The 27,716-nt window shown below is 47.1% G+C and overlaps 1 protein-coding gene across 1 annotated transcript in view; it reads right to left on the reverse strand.

Moving 5' to 3' along the window:
* The window catches only part of PTPRN2 (protein tyrosine phosphatase receptor type N2), a 768,343-nt gene that overhangs the window by 651,698 nt on the left and 88,929 nt on the right, over positions 1–27,716 (reverse strand). Inside the window, 1 exon segment of the mRNA XM_030297386.1 lies at positions 27,311–27,361. Within this exon segment, the coding sequence (XP_030153246.1) occupies positions 27,311–27,361 (51 nt within the window).

Here is a 27,716-nt window from a genome sequence, read left to right on the forward strand (position 1 = left end):
GTGCTCTCCACCACCCTCCCAAGCCCCAGGTCAAAGGCCCTGCTCCTGTCTAGCACCCACTGACACCAGCCAGAGGAAGCTCTCCCTCCAGGAATTCCCATGGCACGTGTCTATGCCCCTGCAGTAGCCAGAGGGGTCAGAAAGGACTTAGCTTGCTGCAAACCCTTACAAGACTGCAGTGTTTTCAGGTGCAGAGTCCTGGGGCTGCCACACTTGCTGCTCCTCTCTGAGATTCCAAAAGCCCACAGCAAGGTCCTGGGGCAAAGCATGGGAGGTTAGAGCCTCACTCCCCAGAGAAGACTTGCCTTCCAAGCACATCCCTAGCCAGCCCATTCCTCCCGGTCTACTTCCTGGCTAGCTGCACAGATCCCACTCTGGCACTGCCCAACCCGAGCCCTGTGGTCAGCTCCATGTGCAGGACAAGGATGCTGGGGTCCTTGCCCTTTGCAGCCTAGTCCTGGCCACAGCCCCCTGCACTACAGCAGAAGCTCCTGCCCACTCACAGGCTGTAACAGGAGCCACCCGACATCCATTGCGGGAGGAGGGCCCAAGGTTGCCCCATGTCTGGGGCCTGACAGCCTGCATTCTGGGAAGAAATCCCCTAGGAGTGGGACTTGATAAACAGATGGTATTAGTGAGGTCCAGAGGGGATGAGAAAAGAGACATCTGGGAAAAAGCAACCAGGAGCTTAGGAAACAAATAAAAACTAAGAAGGGGCCAAAATACACAAATCCAAAGTGGCATGACTGGGGCAACTGTGAAGTCAAAATAGAGACTATTTGAGGGGCACCTGGGTAGCTCAGTCAGTTAAGCGTCTGACTCTTGGTTTTGGCTCAGGTCACGATCTTATGGATCATGGGATCGAGGCCTGTGTTGGGCTCTGTGCGGACAGCGTGGAGACAACTTGGGATATTCTCTCGCTCTCTGCCCCTCCCCCAACTTGCACTCGCACACATGCTCCCTCTCTTTCTCTCTCTTTCAAAAATAAATAAATAAACTTAAAAAAAAAAAAAAGGGCTGTTCCAAGGGAAGGTGGATCATAAATGGGCCTCAGGGGACTCATGTTCTGGTTACAGTAACACCTGAATGTATGGAAAGCGTTAATTAAATGCACTGCATTCATGGATCAGGAACAATGTGTACTGTGTTTCCACGAAGCAGAGAGACATTAAAACCATGAACTGCATAGTCTGTTAGAGACCCTGCACCCCACGGTAGCCAGGACATCCTTGCACCCTAGAGTTTGTAGAAGCCACTCAAGTTCCAGCTGGGTACATGTGAAGCAACCAGCAGACTGACAGGGTTCAGTAGAAGCTGTCCACAAGTGGAACAAAGATCAGATGGAGAACCACGTGCTACAACGACTGACAGATCCAGCCCTCGCATGCTGTTCCTGAGGCACTGCAAGTGCTCGAGGAGAATCAGAGGGAATACAGCGTGGAGTAGGAGTGCGGTAACGAGATTACAGTCGAGAACCATAGGTAAGGGCCAAAAACAGTCTCTAAATGTGCAAACATGTAACACTGTAATAAACCACTAAAAAGTCCTGGCCAACAGAACCATGATCACTTACGTGATGGACCTGAGGGTGCAGTGAAGCTTATGGTAAAGCCCTGCCTCTGCTTAAGATAAAACTCTAAGGAAATGCACATGCACATCTGGTAAGAATTGGAAAGAAAACAGAAACTGAGGAACATTCTTAAAGTTGTTTGTCTCTGTGACTAGAATGGTTTAATATATACCTTAGGTTGATATGTTAGGAATAAATAATTTTGTTTATTGAGCCACAATTTACTAAGGAATACTTTTATTCACTTGTATCTATGTCTTTATAGCCACCTGCCTATTTACCCAGACACACTGTGGACGCTTGAAGTCAACATGTGCCAAGGAAGCTCACCATCTCCACGAAACGTGCCCTCCCTGGTGCCCCTGCCTCCCTCACCAGCGCCTGCCCAGAGTCAGCTCAGACCCCAGGAAGTGCTTTCTTCCCGATTCTGCGACACATTTCAGCACCAGCCAGATCTTTGAAGGTTCCCAACCTTGGGGCACCTGGGTGGCTCAGTCAGTTGAGCGTCCAGCTTTGGCTCAGGTCATGATCTCATGGTTCATGAGTTTGAGCTCCACGTCAGGCTCTGGGCTGACAGCTCAGAGCCAGGAATCTGCTTTGGATTCTGTGTTTCCCCCTCTCTCTGCCCCTCCCCTGCTCATGTTCTGTCTCTCTCTCTCAAAAATAGGAAGGAAGGAAGGAAGGAAGGAAGGAAGGAAGGAAGGAAGGAAGGAAGGAAGGGTCCCAACCTTTACAGAGTACTGGAAGTAATGAATCCATGTGTATTTTTTTTCAAACTCATTTAAATTTGATAACAAATAAAAAGATTCTTCAGCCTGTCAAAGGCTGAAAATATCTGACATAAACCCAGGAATCAGCGAGGTTTTTCTGTGAAGGACCAGGGAATAAATGTTTTGGGCTGTGTGGGCCATGCAGTCTCTGAGCCCTTGAGCCCAGAGAGCCGCACTATAGTGTGACCAACAGTGTGCCAATAAACCTTTATTTACAAACACAGCCAGTGAGCAGCACTCGGTGGACACCTCTCACACCAGCCTAAAGGATAAAGATCAAACGACTCAGCATGAAAAGTGCTAACTAGAACTCCCTTGATGTCAAGGCTCAGGACCCTGGCTCTCCACCCTCACAGTGAAAAGTCCCGAGACCCCGATTCTCACACTGCAGGATGCTCTCCCCCTCCATCCTCGGGTCCTCGCTGCCCCTCCCAAACCTGCATCATCTTTCTCTCTCTTCGCTGGCTCCCAAGGGAACAGTGAGGGAGCGCTACCCTGCGCACCACACCTCCCAGCACGGCTCAGCACACTCTCAGGCACCCACTACCCAGAGCCCGGCCCGGACCAGCCAGCTGGTGACAGTCCGGACACAAAATCACCATTGCAGCTGCCCCCGCAAACCACGCGGGTGGGAAGAGCACAACATATCCACCTGATGGTATCGCCGTCCTTAAAATTTCTCCTTTTCTTCAGCCACAAAATATTGACACATTTCCTCCAGCTTGCTGGGTGCTGCATGGAAAGCAGAGGACAGGCCAGCACGGGCCTGCCCTCAGCTCAGGGGGTGCAGAACCTCCTGGGGAAAGAGGACCCACATGAATGACTAAGACAACTCGATGCGCCAGCCTCCTGCCTGCGTGCCCTTGCCCCCACCCGTGAGACAAACCGGCTGGCCGTCCTCTAGCTCACAGACCAGGGCAGCTGAGTCCCAGAGGCAGGCCTGTGGTAACCTGGCACCCTCACTTACCCTCAGTAACACCTGGACCATTGTTCAGTCAAGAAGTATTTGGTGAGTAGCAAATGAACAGGGGAAAATGTGTGAACCAAATGTCAAAGATGACAATTCTGTGTATCTTTATCTTTAGCCACAGGAGAAGGACGGCTACATGTTAGATCATCATCCTGAAATGCATGAACAGAGCCTGTACTGTCAATGTATTAAAAACCAAAAAGCACAGATACTGCATGCAATGAATATATTACATAGGTCTCCCCACAAGGTGCATGCTCACACTTGGGGGGGAGGCAGGAGACACCTTTGCCAACACACCCACTTCCCATATTTGATCATGTTACCCTAACCCAGCCCTATCTGCAGAGGGTAATGAATGCGGTCCCCACTCCTTTATTAACAGCTGTGTTCACAGTCCTCTTTGGAAAAACACAGAAGACGCTGGTTAATCTCCATTCCCTTCTATGTCCCCCTCACTGCCACCTCCAGCAGCTACCTTGTAGACAGCCACTCTGTTCTAGAAAAACAAAACACATGACACCATGACTGGGGCAACTAGTCTGATGGTGTGCACAGCAAACTGTAAGTTTTTACTGTGGACATTTCCAAACACACACAAAAGTAAAGTGGACAACACAATCCATGTTCCTGTATCCTACACTGACCTGGTGCAATAATCACCCCTTGTGCCTCCCACCCCTTCTAGGAGGGCTTGGAGTAAGTTTGAGAAAACCTAATACTGTATATATCTCTAACACATGAGGACTTGTACAAGATGTAATTACAAAGCCATGATCACATCTAGCAAAATTAACAATTGTTCCTTAATATATAAATTTCTAATATCCAGTCAGTGTTAAATCTTCCCCAACTGACTTTTAAAAATGTCATCTTAGGGGGTGCCTTGGGGGCTCAGTTGGTTAAGCGTCAGACTCTTGATGTCAGCTCCCGTCATGATCTCCATGTTTGTGAGATCAAGCCCGGCACTCTGCATTGACCGAGTGACCTGGCTTGGGATTCTCTGTCTCTCTCTCTCCCTTTATGCCCCCCTCCCTACTTGCACTCACTCCCACATGCGCACTCTCTCTCTCTCTCTCTCTCTCAAAATAAATAACTAAACAACAAAAAAATTTAACATCATCTTATATTTGAATTATTTGACTCAGGAACCAAACGAGGTGCACACATCTCATATATTGGATGGACTCATTAATATTTATTGTCTTCATATGAACCAGATGAACTGGTTGATGATTTTTCTGATCCTTTCTCAGAATATTCACTTGGTAAAGGCCTCCTTATCTGACTACAAAAAGGCCAGCCTCTGTCATTTTTTTCCTAATTCTGGTTCCCACTTAACTGGCAGAGCACCTCTGGAATCACCAATGAAAGAAACCCTTGCCTCCTTAGCAGCTCTGGCATGATATGCTGGGCTCCCTGCAGGATCTCGCACCCACATCAGCCTAGACAAACAGGGCTGGCCCTAAAAATAAAGATCTACAACAGGTGGGGAGGGTGGGGGCCCACACACAGCACCACAGTTAACACACAAAGATGGGCATCCACTCCAAAACCTCCTTCTCCGAGGGGTTATATCCGGCCTCCCAGGGAAGTATGATAAAAACAGAAAGAATCATGTCTTTAATCCTTTGCAGTGTTATTATCCACATCCTGAATTCTCTTGGCAAGGTCAAAACCTCACATGTATAGGACTAAATTTTTTCCATTTGGAGATATTCTAATTCCCCTCCAAGTCTGCATGGGTGGATTTTCAATTCTTTTCTTTAGCTTCAGAAACCGGGAGTCTGAAGGAGTGGTCGGAAAGTGAGGTGAGTGGGCTCCAAGGGAAGGTAATTCCTTTGGCTGTGACGCCCTCTATAAACACAGAACAAAGCAAACAAACCTTAGTGTATATCCTTCCAGCAAAGTCTCACCCAGGCACGTCAGCCTGCACATTCCCCATCTGCTGCCCAGCAGCACAGAGAACTTCTCCCGAGGCCCAGCAGTGCTCAGGAACGACTCTTAGGCCAGAAGTGGGTCACTTGGGAAATCTGTGGTGCCTCATCCCCAAATTCTGGTTTAATTGACAGGGGTGTGGCCTCAGTGCTAGGATTTCCAAAAGCTTCTGACAGTTCTCACAATCCATGGGTCATGTCCGCATTTGTCCCAAGAGTGAATGTGGGAGCCTCAGTGGTACCTGCCAGCTCATTGTCCCATCCTATGCTCCCAACAACCCCACAACACTCCCACCTTCCACATGAGTAGACTGAGATGCAGAGAGGCTAACTGGATGGCACACTTGGGATTCAAGTCCAGACAGGCATTCATTCTCTCTCTCTCTTTCTCTCTCTCTCTCTCAAAATAAATAAACATTTTTAAATGTTTCATTTTTGCAATCCCTATCAAAATAACACCAGCATTCTTCACAGAGCTAGAACAAACAAGCCTAAAATTTATATGGAACCAGAAGAGACCCCGAATAGCCAAAGCAATCTTGAAAAAGAAAACCAAAGCTGGAGGCATCACAATCTACTGAGTCTAAGGAGTGGCAGCATAATAGGACTTTCAAGAGAAACAACCAATTCTCTCTTTAGTAGCATATGAAAGTTTTAACTTACTGGGATACCAAGCATCTGAGTGAAAACCTTTCCTAACTTGGTGAAACAGCTTCAGTGTTTCAATGTGCATTTCCTCTCAAATTTATGGATCATCTGTGCTTCCCCTGCTGGATTCATTCATACCTTTTGCTGCTCTCCTTTCTACGTCCACACAGTAGGATCTCTGACCAGGACCATCATCCCCCAAGCCTAAATCACAACCCCCACCCTTATTTCTTCAAACATAAAGCAAATTGTTCGGCTTTTGCTACAGGTGCTTGGGTGAGCCTGTTTATCACTCTCAAAAGTGGTGCAGACCCTCATACATGGCAGCTGATGCCCTCGACCTGATACTGTCACTGAAGGCATTACCAGACCATGCCCCTCAACAGACAATTAGATAACTGGAAGCCCAAGAGGCCAGGTGAACCTATCATCTCCTACCTCCACCTTTTCCTATTTTCTTACTCCCACCCCTGTCATCAGCATCGCCATCATTACCATCATCAGCATCAACGTTATCACCATCACCACCATCATCATGGCCATCATGGTTGTCACCATCATCATTGTCACCATCATCATCACCACCACCATCACTATCATCATCACCACCATCAATTTCACCATCACCATCCTTATCATAATCATCACCATCATCACCACTATCATGGCCATCATTATCGTCACCATCATCATTATCATCATCACCACCACCATCACCACTATCATTATCACCATCCTTATCATCATCACATCATCATCATGCTCATATCACTGTCATCATCACCATCACTACCATGATCATAGCCATCATCATTGTCACGATCATCAGCATGGTCATCATCCACCATCATCACCATCAAGACGGCCATCATCATTGTCATTGTCGTCATCATTACCATCATAATCAGTTACTATGTGATTTATTAAATATCACCTGGGTGCCAGATTCTATGCTAGACCATTTATGCTCATTATCACCAACCTTGAGACAAATAGTGTTATCTTCATTTTAGACATAAGGAAGTTGAAGTTCCAAGAGGTTAAGTAACTTGCTTAGGATAACATAGCTACTTAGAAAGGCTATTAAAGACAGGTAAAGACCTCGATTCCAGCACTAACTAGTTGTGTGATCATGAGCAGTTCCTAAACAGCCTTGGGCCTCCTCTCCTATCATGTGATGACACTAAGAGTTCCCATCTCAAAAAAGATTTATGAAGGGACACAGTGGCATCTCAACGGCCTCCATGATTTCCTCCTCTTCCCTGAGCCTGTCTTGATTCTCACTGATGTCACTTCTGTCCCTCCCCTCCTTACTCCTTACATCTCTTCTTGGTTCTTCTTTCATGTAACTTCCCTTCCTGCATCTCACATATAAGTCCTTTTTGTGCTGCTTTATCCCCCATTAGACTGATGCTCACTGCAGGCATTTTTTGTTGTAACAGTTTTACCTAACATTCACTGAGTGTCCAATATTTGCTGCATATGTACCCAACATCTTACTTGCAGTACCTCATCTCACCTTCATGCCGAGAAGATATTATTATACTCACTCTACACACAAGCAAATTTGGGCATAGAAAGAGTCAGTCCTTATGAGTCCCCGGGAGACTTGGTTCTCACGCTCATTTCCATGTCCATTATATGTCTCTGCCACAGACACTACCCTAAACATATGTGTCCAACAGCCTCCAGAAGATGCTCATTAAGAGCTGACTACATGTCAGGCATGTGCTAGACTTGGGCAGAAGATCTCTGATCTCCTGAGTCTAGAGCACAGATAGCCCACTGGTCATGTGCACTGTACTGCTCAGCCAGGGAACACATTTCCAGGCCTCGAACTTAGATCCTCTCCCTTGTTGCCCAGTTGTTGTCCCATTGCTTGATACATCTGTGTAGTGATAAAAGGACCTCCACAAAGCAAATATAGAACTCATCTCCTCACATTCAATAGCATACGTTTAAGTCACTGGCCTCTCATAATTTGGGTAATTCTACTGCCAAAGACCTTGTAGGTCCCAGATCTGGCCTTGTTATGCTGTATTGGGTCATGTTCTGGCCAACTGTTCATATTCCTGCTTTCCCTGCTACCCTATCCTATTTCTAGTTGACAAAATAACAGGCTTATAAGTAGATAGTTTAAGATACAACTGGAATTTTGTGGCTCAAGTGAAATAAAGCATATGAAATCCTCTATAAGTTGTAAAACACCATGCAGGTATTAGTAACAACTGGTAGCTTTCTTATAGTCTTCCTGTATCTTGAGCTAATATCCTTACTAATGAAAAACAGGATACTATCATTCAATTAGACTAGGGTTATTTACCTAAGACAGTTTTACATTATAATCTACAATTTGTTAAATGGCAAGTTAGTCATCTGCATTGATTTGTGTGTCCACAGAGAAACACCTTTTATGCTAATGATCCTCCCGCTAACAAACCACAGAAGTAATAATGAGGAAACTGAACTCCTCCTCCATACCTTTGTCTTCGTTGCACAAAGCACAGCTGGCATTTTAGTGCAGAGATCATGGAAATTTTAGGGCCGGAAGGTTTCTTAAAGATCACACGGCCCAGTGTTTCTCAACTCTGACTGCACATCAGAGTCACTTCACAGAGCTTAAAACAAGAAGAAAGGAAGAAAAGAAAGAAGGCTGATGCCCAGGCCCCACTCCCCAAAGAGTCTGATTCAAGTCTGCCAGCCAATGCCTGAACACCAGTATTATTTAAAAGCTTCCAGGTATTTCTAATGGGCAACCAAAGCTGATAACCACTGATCTAGCCAAACTCCTCATTTTACAAGTGAGAAATCCAGCATCTTCAGTGGAAAAGCAACTTGAACAGAGAAGGTCAAGAAAACGGCTGGTGGCCCAGGCTGGCCCCAAGGGTCCTGACTTCCAGTCACAGAGGTCATGACCACAGTGTGTATACAAAGGTACACATGCACACATGTGCAAACACACACATGCACACATGTACACACACAGACATAGGCACACAACAGATGAATCAATGGCATCAGGCTTCCAGATTAAGAAAATGAAACCATTAATCCAAAATAAACAGACAAAAATGTATACAGTTTGGGCCTAGTTGTTTTGTTTCTGTTTCTTTTCAGAGAATGAAGAAACAAAACACTAACTACTGATACATCTTCATTTCTGATAGAGAGGAGCCTACCAGTCCTGCTGAAACAGTGAGCACAAGCAGCTCAAGACCACCTCTACCCCCACCCCCACCCCCACTCACTTTGACCCAATTGGGTCAGAAGGAGACATGTGACTCAGTGGGTTAAGTCTGAAGCTTGGGCCTGAGCCAATCAAATTAACAGATGGAGTTGACAACTCAGGCAACTGGGCATATGAAAATGGCAACTGGCCCTCACCACTCTCCCCCATCACCCACAGTGGTCTTACTAATGCTGGGGTGAATTTCTGTTCCTTGAAACAAATAAGAAAAAACAAAATCCTACCAAAGTCATCAGAGTAGCCAAACAACATTTGTTCGTGCCACACAGCAAGTGTGAGAGAAACCTAGCCAAAGGAAAACATAAGGAATGGGGATTTTTTCCTACCATCATAATGGGATCTGACTTGTTGGCAAATAGTAGAGTGAAAGGAGGAATTCCATTCCAACAACTGGAAAAAAAGAATATGTATTCTGTTTTGCCAGAAAACTAAGATTGACCAATAAGATCAGACCACTAAAAAGACAACTATGTGTTTTCCTAGTGGCTTATAAGATAATCTGCTTTTTATGTATTTACTTTTATTTCTTACATTTCTGCAGCTTTCCAGAATCTCAAATAACCTGACTGAGGAAACTTTCCGGGTGGGTGTCTGGGATAAGCCCTACCCTCCACTCTACGAGGAAGCAGGCAGGGTCCCCCAAAGGCCCACAAGAGGGTATTCATGGCAGCCTTCCTTACAACAGCCAGACACTGGGAACAACCTAAGCACAGCCTATTTCTCCATGGAACAGTACTCAGGAGCAAATGAACAAACATACGCCATGGGAGGTAAAGGATAACGCCAGTCACTGAGGTGGAGAGCAAACTCAACTACTGTGCCGCCACCACCCCGCAATGCTGTAGGGACATACACAACCTTGAGTGCACATCTCAGGGAATTCAAGGAGTGAGCTGACATGCATCTTGGTGAGAGAACACAGAAGGCTGGCTGGGAGGGGGGGTGCGCAGGGGGGGGCAGTGAGTCAGCATAGAAGGTTGGGGGGTACGCAGGGGGGCGGTGAGTCAGCTCTTTCCCCAGTAAGCACCACCCCACCCCAGGGACTTTGTGAGGGTGGAGCACCAGCAGCCGCAGGACCCACCTGGCGACCAGAGCATCACCTCTCCTACCCTTGTTCATCTTTGTTGGAGTGAACCCTGAGGGACTCTAAAACCCTACTTGTCTTCAGTTCTGATAAGGCCAGGGCTTGTCTGGACCGCAGCTTTGGGTGACTGCTACCTGAACACATCCATTAATCTTGTGCTAGTTCCAATCTCTTCACCATGTCAACCGCTCAAGCACTCAACCCTTGGCCTTGGACTGACCTGGCCTCTGCAAGAGCAGACTGCCTGCTTCGGGGAGCTGGAGGCCTATCCAGACAAGACGCTAATGCCGAGAGCCCCTTGGATCACCGAGTTTCCCTCCTCATTCTCTCCTCTTCTTTCAGAGGATCAGTCTTTTTTAAGCAGAGATCTGAGAGTTTGTTTGTTTCCCAAAATGGAGGAAAGAACAGGAAAGCAAACTATCCTCCCGTCACACCTCACAGGGCCCTTTAATCAGAGGGAAGCCACGGAACAGCTACTCTCCACTTTGAAAGATAAAGCTGGAGGCCTGCACAGCAGCCCACACCTTGCCCTTGCAGGTGAAGAAAGTCTCTATAGGACTGGGCCTTCACGCTCTCCCCCTGCTCCTACCCACAAAGCCCCTGGATCTGCCATCACGGTGATCCTTACGGGGTCTCACACGTGCACATTTACCTGCTTTTCAGTCTCTGAAATTTCTTCCAATTCTGAGAATAAGTCTGAACCCCCACTAACAACACAGATTTCGAGCCAAATGAATAAAGGGGGGAGGAGACCCTCTACAAATTGTTTTCTCTTATTTCTGAATGTAAAAGTCAAACCAAGAACCTCCCCAAATTGAGGGATACTCTGACCACAGGATTTCTCCGAGGTTCGGGTGTATGTATGAGACTCCTGATTCATTCTATCACTGAAATTCATTTTCAGGCAAACAGGGACACTCAGTTACAAGACAGCCCAAGTCTCCAGCGGGGGTTGCCTGGAACATAGTTATTCACGCTTCAGTGCTCATCTAACCCATAAATGACCATCTCCTCTTCTGCCGGCTTCATAAAGAGTTCACAAGAGGCACATAATGGTTACCATGGGTGTTAACAGGCATCTTAAAGGCACACGATGGTGGGCCACCATGATTCCATGCAGTTTTGAGAAGCAAATGGTAAGTTCAGTCAGAGGAAGAGAGGGCTGGGTCAGCTGTGGGTTCTAGATGGGATTCTGTCCCTGTGCCACTACGTTTAACATCTAAGAGACCGACTTTGCCATCTGTTAAATGAGAACAAAAATACCTCAGGGAGAAAAAAAAAATTGCTCAAAGATGTTACAAAAATCTAATGAGATAACATATGTGAAAACACTCAGAAGTATAAAACCCAATGCAAACTCCTATTATTTAATGCTATTTCAGTTACAAAAGAGACAAGCAGGGTATTAATCCAGCAGGAACATCTCACAAGCTCAAGCCCTGGTCACAAAGTAAGGCAGTTTCCAAAACAACCCCCAACCAAGCCTAATCGCACGAAGTCGGCTGCAGTGAAAACCACCAGAGTCAGAGTGTGACAGAGACCGCTGGTCACCCACCCGTTAACTGATGCTTGACACACAGACCTGCCTCCGTGGAACCTGTGCTTCAAAAGTATTCACAGCTCCAGCAGGAGACGGCATCCCAGAAGTACCAAAAGCTCACCCCAGAGGCATGCCAGGGCCCTGAGAGATGAATGTCCACCTGTAGTGGCATCAAGCTGGCCGGAAATCAGCCCCCCTGCCCTCCTCAGAGCAGCGTGTTGGACACTTGCCAACAACACCGCTGGCTTAACCACTGCAGTTCGGCCTAACAGTCTCCCGTAGGCTAAAAAAAAGTAAGTTTTTTTTTAAAATATGATCTTTAGGACTCAAGTTTAGTATAAAATTTTGCTTTAATGATAGTTTTTGTGCTTTTCAAAGTGGCACAACCACTGATACACATTATTCATCCAGGCTCTTGGTTGTGGCTGAAAATATCAATAGCTTCTGATCCCCAACACTAACTCCCTGTCTCCACCAATGCTTCCAGCAAAATGAATCAAAATTAAACCGGGATTTAGCAGATTTCTCTAAATGCTGCAGCAATTCTTGACTCCGAGTCTTAGTAAGCGAGAAGCAACTGTGAAAATATGTTAAAACCTTAAAACCATTCCTGCCACAAACCAGTGCCCATGCTCTGAACAGACCCTCCCTGGAACAAGCTGCTTCCATGTGTGGTCACCCCCGTGGCTGGCATGCATGAGCCCACCACTGGAATGGCACCCTGGAACTGAGCTGGCCATGGGAGAGCAGGCAGGGGCCCGGGCCCCGCAATCAGATACAGATGCACACACCCATGTCATCTCTACTCCCGCAAGTGCTGCTGCAGAATGGGAAAAGGCAGGACATTCTGGATGGCTTTCTGATCACCATGGCAACTGGGCTCTGGGAGAGGAAGAAGAGGAGGAAAGGCCTCCCAGCTCTGTGCAGTGATGGCTTCATAAACTGCAAAGCACATTCCCCAGACATGGGCATCTGAGAAGAGCACGGTTATATACTCAGATATTCAGGTTGGCTTGAAAGCAGCTAATGAAATTGCCATCTTGGCTTCAAGAGATAGCCCGAGCCGTCCGACCGTCTAACAGCTGACAGTTTCGATGTGGAAAAGAATGAGCTATTGCTTTAAATATCAATTTTTAAAATCAGGTTGGCTGCAAGTATCATAAAAACAAACTGTTTTTAGCATTTGAAAGAAAAAGAAAAAACTGCAAAGCAAAAACTATTCCAATACAAACCTATTAGCATTTCTTGGTTCTGATATAATCAAATCTGCTTGGTTTGTCTCAATGAAGCACTGGACGATCCCGTACAATAGAACATCTCCTTTCTTCTATGCTGGTGGCATTCTTAGACACCAGGATCTAGAATGTGTAACACCAAAGTGACATCAGAGCATAGACAAATCAGCCAAGACTCGGGCCAGGAAGAAAGGCCAGGGTAGGTATGGGAGGCAGACACAGCTCCTCGGTCACCGTCTGCACAGAACACGGCAGTGTCACCCACTTACAGCTGACCATTCATCACAGCAAACCCTGAACCAAATGGAAGAGGCACAGTGCACCAAGAGACTCCATACATGGAATTTGCTCATCCATCAAAAAGGGGCGCCTGGGTGGCTCAGTCGGTTAGGCGACCGACTCTTGGTTTTGGCTCAGGTCATGATCTCGCAGTTTTGTGAATTTGAGCCCCGCATTGGGCTCTGTGCTGGCGGTGTGGGGCCTGCTTGGGATTCTCTCTTCCTCTCTCTCTGCCCCTACCCCACTCACACTGTCTTTGTTTCTCTCAAAAATAAATAAACTTTTAAAAATTAAAAAAATAACTGATTAAACTTTCAGAACAATGATGGGAAAGATGGATCCTGGACCCTGCAGAAAACACTATCTACAACTGGCATTTCTAGTTAACTTTCCCCCAAGAAACACGCTGAGTGGTTCTGGGTTTAGATATGCCATGGGAAACAGCAAATGAGTTTCATCGAGTAGATAATTAATTGCCCCATCCCACCTTCAAAATTGTAGATTGGAGTTAATTCAATGAATTAGTATATGAATCCAGAAACTGGGGACTAAAGGAAAAACATTATTTTAAGAGTGTCTCAGCAAATGTGCACATCCACTGTCCTCAAAGTCAGGAATCCATCTGGGAAATGGGGCAATTCCTCTTGCATTCACTTCCACTGTGAGGAGAGGTGGACCTTCAAGATGGAGGTAAAAAGGCAAATCCACTGGGCAGGACGACATCTAAGAACAGTTAGGAAAGCAGGGTGCCGGGGCTCTGGGGAAAATGAGCTGCTTGGCTGGAGGAAGTGTCCTGTCAGAGAACGGTCCTAGAGAGAGGCCGGCTGAGCAAAGGCCAACCAGCTAGGATATTTAAACTGTACCCTATGCAGGCGCCTGGGTGGCTCAGTCGGTTGAGCCTCCGACTTTGGCTCAGGTCACGATCTCACCGTCTGTGGGTTCGAGCCCCGCATCGGGCTCTGTGCTGACAGCTCGAAGCCTGGAGCCTGCTTCGGATTCTGTGTCTCCCTCTCTCTCTGACCCTCCCCCATTCATGCTCTGTCTCTCTCTGTCTCAAAAATAAAAAATAAGCATTAAAAAAAATTTTTTTAATAAAATAAAAAATAAACTGGACCCTGTGGATGGGCAGCATTCTGAGGGCTTCACAGCAGGGCAATGGTGAGTGCAACACGAAGCTGCAGCAGGCCACCTCTGTGCCCCTGGGAACGGGGCCAAGGAGCCACTCTAATATTAATGTGCAATTCCAAGGTACACTCAGCAGGGCCTATCTTGGTTCACTGTTAATTGACTCCAGCAGTGAGAACTAAAATACAGTCTAAGTGAGGGTCACGAGGCGGTCTGGTGGGGAAGAAGTCTGGGGATCAGAGACCTCAGAACCATAAATGCAGAAATACAACCTATAGGAGTCCACTTCCTTACCATCCTGACTTGAGGGGAGAGGCAGCATGCCTAGGTTCTGAACCTACCTTTATCACCCCTGGGATTTGTATTACCGTTTATTCGGAACAAATATACTCATGTTGTTTCCCCATCATCAATTGTTTTGGTTACAAAGTCACACCCAATATGACTAAATTGGGATCACATCAGTGATGTTGTATATGTGGGTGTGCACGGGTATACACACACATGTCTGTGAGTGTGTGCATGTGCACAAATGGAGCTGAATCAGTTTTAATTCATCATTAAAGTGAAGGCTCAAAAGCGCATTTATTTCCTGTTAATATGCCAAATTAAACTTTGCTTCACACTGTTTAACTCAGTAATTAATTTCCATTCCCTTTTAAGTTTGATTAATTGGAATTTAGAGCGCAACAAGCCTCCTGGTCACGCCAAGTGATGTAATCCCACATCTCTGGGCTGTGGGTCTGCGTGTGGGGTGCTCGCTGCCCCTCTGTGAGGACAAGGGGGCATGATCCTGCTCAGAGAGCAGCCCTGGACAATAAAAATTGTTTCAACAATTAATTCACCGAGCACAATACAAAGGGGGCGAGTGTGCTACTTGCCGGAATCTTTCTCATGAGGAAGCGCCTGGCACATTCTGTGCCTATGGGCATGGCAAATGGTCTGGCAGGGCACACCACTGGTAAGCACCAGTGCCTCTGGGTGTGGTGATGGCGGCAGAGTGAAGGGATGTGGAGGAAGTTCTTTGCCTTTGATTCTATGTTTCCAAAGTGTTCGATTTTAATGCGAATATGTCCGTGCACTATTTGTAGAATTTATTTTCGAAGCAACACATGATGAACAAGAAAAGCAGACGAAGACCCCAGTGACTAACACTTTCTCTTTTTTTCCATATCCTATTCCTTTTTTTTTTTTTTTTTTTTTTAATTTACGTATTCTCAAGTTAGCTAACATACAACGTAGTCTTGGCTTCAGCAGATTCCTGTGATTCATCACATACATATAACACCCAGTGCCCATCACCTTAACGCCCATCACTCCTTTCCCAACCTCCCCAAACCCCCACCCCCTTTAACCCTCAGTTTGTTCTCTGTATTTAAGAGTCTCATGATTAACACTTTAGTTTTTTATACAATTAGACTTGGTACCATCTTCTTTTATCAAAATAATTCCAAAGTGGGCTAGAGTAACAATAATGCTCTATTTCTCACACTACGTGGTGGGCTCACTGGTGTGTACTTTCTTACACTCACATTATTTGAGCATATTGAACATTATGTATAAAGATTTTAGAACAAGAAAGACAATGTGCTCAAATGGAAGAATTTTAGAATGAGCTATGGTGTTATCTTTGGGGTAATTTTTTGTGCGTACTTTATTATTTATTTCCAGATCTTATAGGTTATAGTTAGGAAAAATAAAACTTTTTATTTTAAAAATCCATTTAATAGATGTGAGTAGAAGCAGTGAGAACTTATACACTATGACTTAGTACAAAATTATGCCTTCCTGTTCCTTCCTTGATCTCTAACAATTTCCTTCATTCTGCCAACTATTACTGATGGTTTCTGCATATCAGGTTAACATCCTAGCCCCAGAATACAAGGACATTCCCCAATCTCAGGAGCTTATGAGGAGTGGGTGAGCAAGGGCGCACACACTGCTGTTTAAGAAGAGAGGAGGAGCCGATTCTAAACCAACCAGGACTTCTGACAGAGGAGATTCTGGGTGTCACCACTGCAGCATTCATGAAACGATATGTGTCAGCTAGAAAATTACAAATAGAAGACACATCTTTTATTTCTAATAAGTTTAATTTTTACAGGAGCTTCACACCATGACATCCTTGTCAAGCCCCCAGGAGTGCTTTAACCTGGCGGCATGTCTCTGGAAAACCAGGGCACTAGAAAGTTCCGGAGACCATCACCATGTAGCCTGAGAGATAATTTTGCTTTACATTTTATGGATAATATGTGTACGGTGGCTCCTAAAACATTTGGTTCTAATTTTCTACTCTCCAAACAGCTATTCAGCTTTACACCAACACACATAAGTGTCTGAGTTGTTAAATGTGCCAAATTTTCTATTAAGCAAAACGAAACAAACAAAATCTTTTTTTTTCCCACGCAAAAATCTTTGAAATCTCAAAGTGTCCTTTCTACACGTTTCTCAAAATGTAAATAGATTTAATAGCTCTGGTACTGTGAACCGCAGAAAGAGCACTTACTGTCCACATACAACACTTGACGCTGTATCAGAAAGGGAGGATAGAATAGGTTTCAGCGTGTGGCACTGTCCCTCCCAGATCACAGACTTGTAGCACCTTGACCCACAGAAAACAGGGGCAGATACGGCCGCAGCCGCAGCACAGAAACCGTTTTGGACGAGGACTCGCCTTCGGGTCGCACATCAAATGAAAGCTCCCCGGGGGAAAAAAAAAACATGAGCTTGGACAGGCAACCCTACTCTTCCCCTTCCCACCTCCACTCCTCAGGACTCAAAACAGACTCCAGCTCAGGTATAGAATACGGGAGGGCTGCCAGGAGGCACAGGCTGGCCCTGTAATGGGCAAGAAGAGTCACTTCTACCTATTTACACACTGCTCCCACGCCGCCCCCCTCCCCCAATAAGTGAACCACACTCATCACACCCCTTCTTGGGCATTCCCCCTTCCTGTGACTCCCCAAACTGTAACTACCAGAATCCATGCTTACACCAGTTTACAATCTGGTTACAAGATGTAGGTAGGGTCCCTAAGCAGGTTATACAAGTGCCTTTCTGCGAAAAACACAGTCAGTTCCAAGTCCTGCCAGGTCAGCCCTAGCCCTGACCAAGATCAGCTACCCCAACAGGGAGAGAGTGTGAGTGAGGGTTCACAACCTCCCGTGTGCCAATCCTTGGGCAAGACAGAGGAAGTACCGGAAGGCAGCGAGTGAGTGAGGCCAGGCCGACAGGGAACAGGACAGGTGAGTGTCCAAGAGTACTTTGTGGGTGGGAACCTAATGGCAGAGGCAAGAAGGAGGGTGGCCAGGCAAAGAGTGGTCTGATTCCATAAATGGTCCCCATTCCACCAGCAATGCTCTCACAAATCCAGGGCACTTTCCTGAAGACAATGAGCTGGGCTGACTCAGGGAAAGGCACAGGGAACAGCAGGAAAGGATCACTCATTCAATGGTTACCACTCATCTCCAAGATGTCGACTTCCACGTCAGAATGCAGATTGTCAGGAAATCAGTAAATACTTCCTACATGCACATTATAACTAGCAGAAGAAAGGTAGTACTTGAAGACTCCTCAAAAATCTTCAATCCAGAAGAGAAGTTAAAACACAAACCTCAGGGCGCCTGGGTTTTTCAGTCAGTTAAGCGTCTGACTTGGGCTTAGGTCATGATCTCCCAGTCCCTGGGCTCAAGCCCCACGTGGGGCTCTGTGTTGACAGCTCAGGGCCTGGAGCCTGCTTCTGATTCTGTGTCTCCCTCTCTCTGCCCCTCCCCCTCTCACACTCTGTCTCTCTCTCTCAAAAATAAGCATTAAAAAATTGAAAAATTAAATAAAAAATATAAAACACAAACCTTGAAAAATACTCAAACATGGAGTGCCGTGAATAGGACAAACCATTTTTGGTGAGCAGTGGAAAGAAGGCAAGACAAGAGCACGAATGACTGGAGAGGTGGGTAACTGGGGGAGGGGATGGGATCGGAGCAGTGCAGAGACGACAGAGAAATGAACAAGACAAAGGGAGGTCACCTTAAAGTAACCCTGAGGTTGGAGCCACCTGGTAAGTGACCTCAAACGCTCATGCTGGCTTCAGGAGTCTAACCTCATTCCATGGGAAGAGGGGCAGTTGAAGGTCTCAGGCTAGGAGATGACAGCTGCAGGGTGAGAGTGGAAAGGAGAGCAAGGCAGGCCACCCAGTCAGAGGAGAATGAGGCAAACGAGGGGCACAGGCCACAGTGGGAATGGAAACCAGACCAACAGAAGACACTGCAGAGGAGAGCTGGCAGGAACAGGGGTTTCTATGCACAAGGTCCCCCAAGACTGGGGCGCACAAACAAGAAGGATGACTTAGAAAAGCAAACTCAAATAATTCTGGCCATTCAAGAAAAAACTGGTAAGTGTTCCAGAAGCGCCATCTTAAGGGAAAGACATTACATCAATCTAGAACAGGTAATAGAAAAGAGAGTTTATGCGCAGCCATACAAGCAGCCTATCTATCAGGAAAACAGATTTCTAAATTCTGTTTTCAGTGGATTTGTGGATTCTTTTTTCAGTGGTCAAGTGTTTTCCTAAATGGAAAACAACCAAAATCAGATACTCTGCCCTAAAAATAAATTCCGAAAGGTATAATAATCAACTATTCTTTACATATGTAAAGAAAAAACGAAAGCAGAATTCTAAAGATTTTTTAAAGATGATGCTTATGCCGGGAAGTGAGATGTTCACTTTCATGCATGCCATGGGGGCGCGAATTAAGGCCACGTTGCAGAAATTGGTTTTCCAGCACGTCACATGCCTCAAAAGTCCCACAGCCCATGCTCCACTAATCTGATTTGTAAGGATATTTTATAGGAAAGTGATACAAAATACTAAATAAAATTTCAAGCACAAAGCTCTTTTCTGTTATGATATTTATATTAACTTAAACAATAGTGAACATAACTTAAATATTTAAAAAAAGATAGAAATGCTTTTATAAGGTTATGTTATACTCACGTTTTGAACATTAGGGAGAGGTTAAAGAGGAAGTTTGCAAATGGTTTTAGGAGCATCAGAAAATGCAGGCAGTTGAATGCTACCTGAAAACTCAAGACACATAGCTGCAGGTAGACTATGAAGACATTTGCACAAAATGGGGAGAGGAGAAAGCCACGGGCAGCACTGCTACACCATTAACAGAGACCACCGTGAGCGGTGCCTGCTATTTTCCGGCTATTTTCCATTTTTCACATCTCTGACATGAGCAGATGCCCATTAAAGGATGAGAAGTGAGAGAGGGAGACTAACAAGGCCCAAAAGGAGGAAGGGGAGGACACAAGTCCAGGAGAGGCACAAAAGTGTGGGGTGAGCCTCAGGAGAGGCACCGGAAGCTGAGCCTGTCAGAGCTAGGGCCCACCAACCGAGAGCACACGGGGGAAGAAGTGCAAGTTCACGTCCTCTGCTTGGAGAAGGTAGGAAAACAGAAAGAGGCGGTAAAACAGCAGCAAAGTCACTCTGCCTGTTCTGCTCTCTGGCCAGTCGGCTAAGGCTAAATCACACTGTGATGTCGGCTCAGTCGACCCGTGCCAACACCGGATTTTCCTGCAGGTCTGCAGGTCTGCTGCAAGGGATGGAGCCCTCCCTCTGGGACGAGGGAAGAGACGAGTCTCCTGAGACATCACAGGTTGTGGCAAAAGTAACAGCCATGTGTGTAGTGGCTGCACCACCAGCACTCACTGTTCACTCCCTACAGGGAACCACGGAAGGGTGCTCCTCCCTAGAGGGGACCACGGAAGGGCGCTCCTCCCTAGAGGGGACCACGGAAGGGCGCTCCTCCCTAGAGGGGACCACGGAAGGGCGCTCCTCCCTAGAGGGGACCACGGAAGGGCGCTCCTCCCTAGAGGTGACCACGGAAGGGCGCTCCTCCCTAGAGGGGACCACGGAAGGGCGCTCCTCCCTAGAGGGGACCACGGAAGGGCGCTCCTCCCTAGAGGGGACCACGGAAGGGCGCTCCTCCCTAGAGGGAACCACGGAACAGTGCTCCTCCCTAGAGGGGACCACGGAAGGGCGCTCCTCCCTAGAGAGAACCACAGAAGGGTGCTCCTCCCTAGAGGGGACCACGGAACGGTGCTCCTCCCTAGAGGGAAACACGGAAGGGCACTCCTCCCTAGAGGGGACCACGGAACGGTGCTCCTCCCTAGAGGGAAACACGGAAGGGTGCTCCTCCCCCCAGCCGAAGCTCTACCGTGGCGGGAACACACCAGCTTCCCCAGGTCCCTTCTCCGTGGAAGGAGCGGATCATCATTAAGAACTGAGGACACAGCAGGAGAACCACACTTCCTGAAAGAAATTACTTCGCTGACCCCAGGCAAATGCCCCACTATGTGGGCACACAACAAATTAGTATAACTTTCCCCCTGAGCTTCAGAAATTTGTCAGGGCAACAAGCGTCTCCCAGTGGGTCCAGTGCAGCCTGGGTCACTGAAAGCTGTCCTCTGAAATTAGAGGGTTACCCAAAAGTGAAGAGTTTTAGAATATTCAAATCCTAAATTTCTTCCTGGTTTCTTGAAGTCTCCCGGTTTGCCTCATTTGCCTTCCTGGCCAGCTAGCCCAGTGAGGGCCCGCAGTGGAAACATACCTGACGAGTGAATGGATAAAAGAAAACATGAATGGCCACCAGTTGTCATTCCCACAACACCGGGAGTCTTCACAAGAGACGTCAGCCACAGCCTTGAACACAAGCGCTGGCACACAACTGTCACACATTAACTCCCAAAAGCGTGCTTCCAGAATCGTCCAAGGAAAGCAAGTGAATGTCGTCATCGGTGAAGATCAAAACCCACAAATGTGGCCTCTATACCTTGCTGATAAAATGATCTTTTTTTTTTAATTTTTTTTTTTATGTTTATTTTTGACAGAGAGAGACAGAGCATGAGTGGGGGAGGGGCAGAGAGAGGGAGACACAGAATCCGAAGCAGGCTCCAGGCTCTGAGCTGTCGGCACAGAGCCCGACGCGGGGCTCGAACTCACAGACCACGAGATCATGCCCTGAGCTGAAGTCGGACGCTCAACTGCCTGAGCCACCCAGGTGCCCCAAAATGACCTTTAAAAGGCCACGTTCCTCAACATCTTTATCCGGAATTTCTAACACCATGAAGTTGTGATTTATCCAGACAGAACTATCATCAAGTCTGCCTCCTCGGAGTCTGGAAGCCCAGTCAGGATGAGCAAAGAACCACTACTTCAGTAACCCCACAGGGCTGCCTCGTTACCCAGATAGCATGGTCAAAACAGGAGCACCACCTCCCAGAACAAGTAGCGAAGGGGCGCCTGGGGGGCTCAGTTGCTTGAGTGTCCAACGTCGGCTCAGGTCACGACCTCACTGTTCCTGAGTTTGGGCCCTGCGTCAGACTCTGTGCTGACAGTGCAGAACCTGCTTGGGATTCTCTCTCCCTCTCTCTCTCTCTCTCTCTCTGCCCCTCCCCTGCTCACTCACTCTGTCTCTCTCTCAAAATAAACATAAAAAAACAAAAAAAGTAGTGAAAAGGGTTATCATGAAGCTGATTTTTAAAAAAAATTCTATGGAAACCCTGTTAAGCTCCCTGAAATGAGCCTTAGGAGCTGGGAGATCCTAAACACCAAGCGTGTCTTCCCAGTGAAGTAGCGCCTTCCCCACAGAGCCAGATGCAGCCAGGTCTCCTCAGCCAGAAAACCTCCTTGGCCAGAGGCCTGGGCTGTCCGGTTCCCACAGAGGCCAGGGGCCCCAGGGTGTCCAGATCCCACAGGGGCCAGGAGCCCCAGGGTGTCCGGATCCCACAGGCTTTCCCAGGCTCTCCGGGTGGTCACAACTCATATGGCATAGGTTTCACTGCTACTACCTCATCTCTTTTCAAATACACTGTACTTTTTCATCATCCCCCACTTGTCAAATTAAAGCTTCTTCTTTTTCTTTTCTTTCTTTTTTTTTTTTTTTTTTAGAGCAATAAAACAGAAGAGCTCAGTCTATCAGATTTTCCACAGCATGCTGGGCACCCCAGCAGATCACGACCTGCAGTTGACAGGCCCAGCTTGTGATCACTAAACACGAAAATGAAAATAAAAAACTGTTCTGAGCACTTCCAACAAAAATATTTATTTGGTCTGCTCCCTTCACACCTCAAGAAAGTCTCGGAAGGAAAAGAAGGACAGAAGGAAGGAGGGGAAGAGAAGATGGAGGGAAAGAGAAGAGGGAGGGAGGGAGGTTCCTTCACGTGCTCGTGGCTCAGAGCCCTGGCCCACTGAGGGCCAGCAGCAGCACCCCAGGAAGGGCCAACACGAGAAAGAAGCGGGGGTATACGGCCTGAAAACTGACCCCAGCTGACCTCTCCCCCAGATTTGGCCTCAGCCCCACTCTACACACAGTGGGGCCCGCTGAGGCTCTTCGTCCACTGACAGATACTGTTTACTGGAGCTGGAACACCGTCCTGGAGACGCGGGGTGCTGCCCCCTCCCCGCAGGGCCCCCCCGCCAAGCGTCAATCTCTGGATTTGTGGGGCTATTCTGTGTGCCGGTTCTGGTCCAGGTCCCTGCTCAGTACTACCCCACCCCACCTGAGACACCTGACATTCCTACCTCGAAGCTTCCATGTGAAGCCAGAAGAGGGGTCTCATGCATCATCAGGGATACCCCCGTGGGAGCTGAGGGCCAGCACCTGACTCAGCAGGCCTGCACCTTTGAAAGGTCTGCCTTTCAAAATCAGCTCAGCAGACTCTGAAATGTCTTTATTACGTAAGTTTTATTACAAAAGTAACACAAGATGGCTTTTTTTTAGAGATTGCTTTAATACATAAAGCAATACAAAGATCTTGAAACACAAGTTAATCTCCCCCATATATACCCTCCCCAGATTGCCCCTAGTTTCCCCAAAAGACACATTCTTCCTTCTGGTCATCTGCTGGGGGTGGGAGGGAGGGAGCACTCCCAGAAAACAGAATCATATTATAACCACTACCCTGCAACTTACTTTTTCTATTTATCACACAAGGGACATTTTTCCTGGTCAGGAAACAGACAGACACTTAACTCATTTTTTAAGTATCTATGTAATATTCCATACTATAGACCCAGCATAAGTTATGAAACTTCCCATATCAGTGGATTTACAGGTGTTACAGGTTTTGCCAGTATAAATACTGTGGCATACCCTCGCTTTTATATACGTGAATCCCCAAAACAAATCAAGTTATCAGTATATTTTTCATATAATAGATATTGCCAGATTACATTCCAAAAGACTGTAACCAACTCATGTGCTTACTAGCAAAGTGCATCTGGGCCCATCTCCCTGAGCCCTCACCAGTGCCGGGTATCACTCATCATGTGAATGTTTGGCAATCTGCAGGTAAGCTTTATATTCACATTTCCCCTAAGTAGTACTGAGGGTAAACACATTTTCATACAGTAAGTGGGCCATTTTCCTTCCTCCTCTGCAAACTACTATTCACATCTTTGCCTGTTTTCCTATTCAATCTTTGCCTTTTTCTTATAGGGTGTAGGGGCTCTTCATAATTCAGAATAAGAACCTCCGGTCCACTGACATGTTGCTAAATGGTTCTCCCAGTTTGGTTATCTTGTTTTTAATTGTGATGTTAAATAACATGACTAATAACATAAAATGTGGCATCGAAACCATTTCTAAGTGCACAGTTCCGCAACACTGAGCATGTTCATACTGTTGTGCAACCATCACCACTATCATCTCCAGAACTTTCCATCTTCCCAAACTGAAACTCTGTCCCCATTAGACCCTAACTCCCCATCCCCCTTCCCCAGCGCCCAGCACCTACCCTCTCCTCTCTGTCTCTATGGATCTGGCGGCTCCAGGGACCTCACAGAAGTAGAATCACAGGGCAGTTGTCCTTCTGTGACTGGCTTTGCTCACATAACGAGCATCATGTCCTTCGGGTTCGGCCATCCTGTGGCAGGTGTCGGGATTTCCCTCCTTTCCAAGGCGGAATGATTCTCTGTTGTACATCTATACCACATTTGTTCATCCATCCATCTGACGATGGACATTTGGGTCGTTTCTACCACCTGACTTCTGTGAATGAGGCTGCCGTGAACATGGGTGTGCAAATATCTGTTTGAGTCCCTGCTTTCCATTCTTTGGGGTATTCTTTTGAGGTTGCTAGATCATATGGTAAGTCTGTGTTTAATTTTTTGAGGAACCTGGCAGCTGCACCATTGTACATTCCCACCAATGATGCCCTAGGGGTCCATTTCCCCACATCCTCACCAACACTTGATATTTTCTGTTTTTGTTTTTTTACAGCAGCCATCTTCAGATGTGTGAGCTGGTAAGTATGTTTATCTTTTGACATTTTTTTTAATGTTTATTTATTTTTGACAGAGAGAGAGAGAGAGAGAGAGCATGAGCAGGGGAGGGGCAGAGAGAGAGAGGGAGACACAGAATCCGAAGCAGGCTCCAGGCTCTGAGCTGCCAGCACAGAGCCCGATGCGGGGCTCGAACTCACGGACCATGAGATCATGACCCGAGCTGAGGTCGGACTCTCAACCGACTGAGCCACCCAGGAGCCCCATTGACTTTCTTTATAAAGTACATTATCCCACGCAAAAAATTTAATTTTAATTGTGATTTCAAAGATCTATTGGACACATTGAAAATATATATAAGGTTAATAGGTATATATATTTCTCTCTCCATTCTAAGAAAAGGAAAGGGAGGGGAAAGAAAAGAGAAGAAACCTGTGTCTGACCACAGAACATTCTAGACTCCCCAAAGGGGCCTGCCCTCTGTATCCTTACAGGGCTGCTGGGCCACGCCTCCTTGCCCCACTCGCCTGTAGGGTGAATGAAGTGGCAACCACAGACCCAGACAATATGTTTTCTTTACTAACTCCCCGTCAGCTACTCATAGCACACAATTTTGTGAGATTGGATGATGCCTGCTTTGCTATTTCGTAGACTTTAGCTGTATTAGAAAAAATATCAAATATTGTCTGTCTCCATAAATCAAAGCCTGCATATATATTTACATTTAAATTGCTTTCTTTTTCCAAAGAACTCAAAGCTGTTATCTTACATAATGTTAATATGAGTCCCTGCCAGGAAGGCAAGTTGAGGTTAGGGAAGGAAAACCCCCACGACAGTTATGATTCCAGGCCTGCTTTTTGTCAAGGACAAAGGAGAGTGAACGAAACTATAGTTTCCATTGTGCTGCTGCCGCTTACATCCCCAATTTAATTAAACATGCACATAGCTATTTTCTTTACAGTCAAACTTCACTGAAGGCAGGTGACACATTTTTACAAGTAAGATTATTTTTTAAAATCTGCTTCCCGGGGCACCTGCGTGGCTCAGTTGGTTAAGCGTCCGACTTCAGCTCAGGTCATGATCTCACAGCTTGTGAGTTTGAGCCCTGCGTTGGGCTCTGTGCTGACAGCTCAGAACCTGGAGCCTGCTTTGGATTCTGTGTCTCCCTCTTCCTCTGCCCTTCTCCCGCTCATGCTCTGACTCTCTCTCTCAAAAATACGTAAGAGTTAAAAAAAAAAAAAAACAAAAAAAAAAAACCTGCTTCCAAATAAAAGCTTCATGGGGTACAATCACAAGCAGCCTGGGAGGGGAGGGCAAGGGAGAGGCCCGACTGTGTATAAGAGTTGGAGGCGCTCAAGCTGGCAGGGCCACACGGCTGAACACTCTACATCCTGCCATCATGGAGGTTCTAATGTACTCTCCCCCAGCCTAAGTCACCATTATCACAGTCTGCACAGAACTTCCCCCAATCCCCGAAAACACACACACACAAAACAAACTATCCGGGGTTGTCAGCAATTTGTCCCCATGGCACATGAGCTAGCAGGACACAAGTATGATTGTTCCCAGCCCTGAAATCCCAGGTCTGGTCCACAGCACCGTTCACTCCAAGGGACACTCAAAGCACCTGGTTTTTGACTTTCAGACCCTCAAATGTGTCCTGTGTGGGCCCAGCAAGGACCAACTGAGCTCAGGGGTGGTCAGGCACAAGGCACCTTTTACTCGTGGAGGGCTTCCAGGGTCTAGGTCCTCTGTGAGCCAGGTTCCACCTGCAGACACCCGCGTTTGCACAGAGAACAGGGGCAGTCAGAGACGTCTGTGGCAGGCTCCAGGCAAGAACAAAATCCACACCCAAAACACACTCCCTGAACTACCTGGAGAGACCAGGAGCAGTAGGAAAACAGGCGCGCCCCTCACATGGGTCCTCCCACAGCTACCCGGGCCCACCTGCAGACTCCGTGTGGCTTCAGGAGAAGCAGTACAGGGCAAAGCCCCTGTGCAGGTGTTGTACCCTAACCCCTCCCTTAGTGTTTGAAGGCCACGACCCAATGGCACACTGCCCCAGATCTGCTGCCATCACACAGCACACAGGTCTCTCCTGAGCAGGGCAGATGTGGTGGAGGGAAGCTCACGTTCCCCCCCCCCAGACCCAGCCACTGGCAGGGCTCAGAGCTCTACCCGAAAACACAAAGCACCAGACATCTCTTCTCTTCCTGATGAGAACAAAACAGGTGGTCTAAAGGATCAACGGCTTCCTGCTGATGGAGCAAAACTAGGCTGAGGGATGTGGCAGTTCCAGCCGGAGTCGGGGCACCCGATTCCATCACCTACTCTTGTAAAGCTGCTGGTGAGCAGCCGTAAATCTTGGGTACAGATGCAGATGTAGACGCAGACACACACACGTGCATATAAACAATGTGTTCCACTTCCGTTAGGTTTCCATTAACTTTTTAATCACGCCCAGAGAAGTTTCAGCTCCACAACTCTCTTCGCGAGCATCAAAGAAAATGAACCTCGCCCAGAATGTTCCCTCCACATGGTGAGCCCCGTCCGCGGTTAGCAGGGTAGAGGCAAGCCCACACCCACAGCTGCATGTCGGCTGGGACTCGCACACTTACCATTCACGCAGGTCTCAGACGGTCTGCAGAGGCCATCCTCGAACAAACAGCCTGGGGAGGAAAGACAAAAGAGAAATGAGTCAGCGCTACAAAGAACAGTGCGGCTATCCAGGGCCATTACATCCACCGACTCCCGAGTCTCGAAGAAACGACGCGGACACACGCAGGCTCTTTGGATCTGACTTTGCTGAGATAATGCAGATGCTGGAAAGCAGCAGGATACACAAAAGAGAACGGCAGGTTAGGAAGAGGTTATTAACTATGAGGGGATCCACCCCCTGGGTCACTGTACAGTCTCTGATTGTTAATTTGCTCACTGGGGAACTGCTGTGAAATCCAGAGTTGAAGCATTGCCTGAAACAAATACGGGTTGAGGAAGGCACAAAAACAGGACTGGAGAAGCTAC

Source organism: Lynx canadensis, chromosome A2 (genome assembly GCF_007474595.2).
Source record: "Lynx canadensis isolate LIC74 chromosome A2, mLynCan4.pri.v2, whole genome shotgun sequence".
NCBI lineage: Eukaryota > Metazoa > Chordata > Mammalia > Carnivora > Felidae > Lynx > Lynx canadensis.